Source organism: Pelophylax lessonae (assembly GCF_965119305.1).
Source record: "Pelophylax lessonae genome assembly, chromosome: 3".
In the NCBI taxonomy this organism is placed as follows: domain Eukaryota; kingdom Metazoa; phylum Chordata; class Amphibia; order Anura; family Ranidae; genus Pelophylax; species Pelophylax lessonae.
The window spans coordinates 476,679,195-476,682,194 of record NC_138770.1 but is presented as its reverse complement, the minus strand read 5'-3'; the positions used below and the strand labels follow the sequence as shown (position 1 = coordinate 476,682,194).

At 36.0% G+C, this 3,000-nt stretch overlaps 1 protein-coding gene across 1 annotated transcript; it reads left to right on the top strand.

Moving 5' to 3' along the window:
* Positions 1-644: 644 nt before the first annotated feature.
* Positions 645-2,674, top strand: LOC309550174 (uncharacterized protein; the record flags this gene model as incomplete). The annotated part of the gene is made up of 4 exons (XM_082250601.1): positions 645-862; positions 1,156-1,184; positions 1,903-2,324; positions 2,357-2,674. 4 exons carry the CDS (start codon positions 645-647, stop codon positions 2,510-2,512), a joined length of 825 nt encoding a protein of 274 aa, XP_082106727.1. The 3' UTR covers positions 2,513-2,674.
* Positions 2,675-3,000: the final 326 nt, after the last annotated feature.

Genomic DNA, 3,000 nt, shown 5'->3' with positions numbered 1-3,000 from the left:
CACCAATATCCAAAAACTATACATCTTGGCAAAAATATAACCCGTAATGTACAGGAAATTCTAGGTATATATACGTATATTATTTGTTTTAAGAATTAATTTATCGATTAAAAAAATAAAAAAAAAAGTAATAAAAAAAAAATAAAAAAACAAAATGAAAAATAAAAATTAAAAAATCTAAATTAAAAATTCAACCTTTTGATGAGGTGATGAGGTGTATCTGTACAATGTTGCTCGAGATCGAGTAAAGGAAAAGAAGTTTCTAACTTCATGGAAAGGTCCTTACACCATCATTGACAAGATCTCATCTGTGGCTTACAAAATAAAAATTGTCAAGAATTATGGTTTTGTAGAAAAATGGGTTCATTTCAATCAATTACGTGCTTGTCATCCTAGGTCTCAACTGAGAGTACTGGAAGGTGAAGCTGAAGAAGAAATTTAATATGTATATCCAGAGGATGTGTATATAATGATTTGGCATTGTGATATTTTCTCTCAATTGACAGATCTTTACATGTAAAGTTTCTTCATGGTTATATTGATCTTGCAAAATATCAATTGATAATATATATTTATACTGTATGTTTTATCTAATAGGAGAAAATTGACCTTCCATACCAGGTCGTTGATTGGTACAGACGATGATGAATACCAAAAACGCAGTAATCGGATGGGTCGTCTTAATCCTTGTTGCCCAGTTCAGGACAGAACCTATTATTGAGTCGGGTCCTTCATCAGGAATCATGTTGCAAGACACCCCTGGATTCTTATTAACAGAAAGGAAGATTTTGTTTCAAAAGATCTTTGTGAGTTTGGATCCAAAGATATCCATTGAGAGGAATTACAATACATCCTATTTTTAGCTGGAATAGATGCGAGAATGGTATATTGCACATGTAAGCCAAGCTCAGTCTAGGGTGTGTGACATTCTAAAACATGCAAGGAAACCATTCATTATCCAACCAACATCCAAGAATGAATGTCCAAAGAGATTCCCTGGATTCCTAATTGCTAGCATTGTTTTCACTACACTTGGAATGGTGTGGCTATTGTGAAGGATGCCCTTCTATGTCTGTCCACATGTTTCCTCTCCCTGCTTAAAAGACTATATTGAGGATTCGTTTATATGTTTGTGACAAACTCCCCTCTTCTGAGTTGCCATGAGTACTTGGAGAGGACTACTTGTCAGCCTCTGTCCTTGGGAGATGAGTGGATCACTTCTCAATTGTGTCCAGGACAAAAGACTGTGTAGAACTGGTTTTGGGCAGACAAGCCATGTGTACAGCCAGGCCAAAGAGACTGGTACTATCTTTGGAACCCCTGGTCCGATTCGTGCCATTTTTTAATAGGTTGTTCCCCTGAATGGATTGATTGTGAATATGTATTTGTATAAATATTGGATGTATAGTTTTAAAGTTACAGCATGTGGGTAAAACTGCATTTTTCCTGCCTGTGATAATTATGTTAACCATTGTTTACCATAATTACATTCCAGACAGAAGGGAGGATTTTATGTGGATTGTAACCTTTGTGTTATTGGTTAATGTGTATTTGTTGTGGGTGTCTCCCTTGCATGGGGGCAGGGGATAAAAGAAATTGTAGTTTTAAATGCCTGTGGTTGCTTCGAGTAAAGGCGTTCCAGCATTCAGCTTTGGCTCATGTGTGGAATTATTCAGCGATTTCTTATTTGGCGAATTGGGGATTCTTCAACTATTGGGGATTAAGGAATTACAAGGCAGTGAGATACAGTGATACCGTCACAGCTACCACCACCTTGGCCGTCAATTCTGTCTCCATAAAGACTTTACAAGCTTAAGTAGGAGATTTGAGGGACAATAATGAGTATCTATACCAGGAAATTGAAATTCAAAATACTAATAATGGGGAAATGATTGGATGTAGTTAACAATATTATAGTCACTACAAACTTACATTCGGAACTGATTTCACATTCTACCGAATTACATAAAAGTCATGAACAATTCAAATATGAACTTTTATTTTTGAAAGATCCTATACTGTTCCATACATTACTGTTTTTAGATGACGTTCAAAGTGGTATGAATGACTTACTTCATTGTCGCGTCCCATTATATTTTGTTTCTCAAGATATAATAAAGGAAATGTTGTTGGAATTAGGTGAAGAGGAGATTGAAGTGTTTCTTGCTAATTTATCCTTTGAAATGGGAAGCGCTTTACCTTTGTACATTGATCCAGAGAGAATAGAAATTCGTTTTTTATTGTCAATACCATATATGGATGATAGGAACATCTTTCAGATGAAATACATTCATAATGTTGGAACTTACCAGGATGATCGTTATGTTAACAGACTCCGGAGATAATTACATATCAGTTATCGGACCCTGGGGTGTTCGCTATACCAATATTAAGTGAATGTGTAAAATTTATAGACAATAATTTCCAATTTGAAGGAAAACCTTTTATATATGATGCATCGCAGGCATTGTGTGGATGGGATTATTTAAAATATGGATCAGAAAAATGCTGAGTGACTATCAGTAAAACTTATGACAATTCAAGTGCCCAGGCTACCTTGGTAGGAAACAAATGGTTAGTGAGCACTACTGAAAAGGAAGCAAATGTTTATTATAAAGAACTAATTCAAAATAAGAGAATAGTGTTACCCACTCCCATAATTATTGTTCAAGTTCCTAAGGATACCAAAGTAGTTATTGGAGTTATTGGAGGGAAGCCCAGACTGGGGCTGTAGCAGGGAAACAATTATATGGACTTCCAGGGCCTCAGAGCAAGGCCTAAGCTGAAGAACAGTTTGCAGCTATGAAAAAAAATTGAGAACAAGTGGCAGTCCCCTGAAAAATGATCTGACAGGTGGATCCTAGATCCAAAGTCAAGTGGAGGTACTCTCTTTCTGTGAAAGATGCATGGATTTATCTTGGTGTGTCAGTTTGCACAGCTCTTCAATGAATAAAAGGGCCTGTAATATTGTAATGCTCGATCCACTACCAGAAGTCAGAA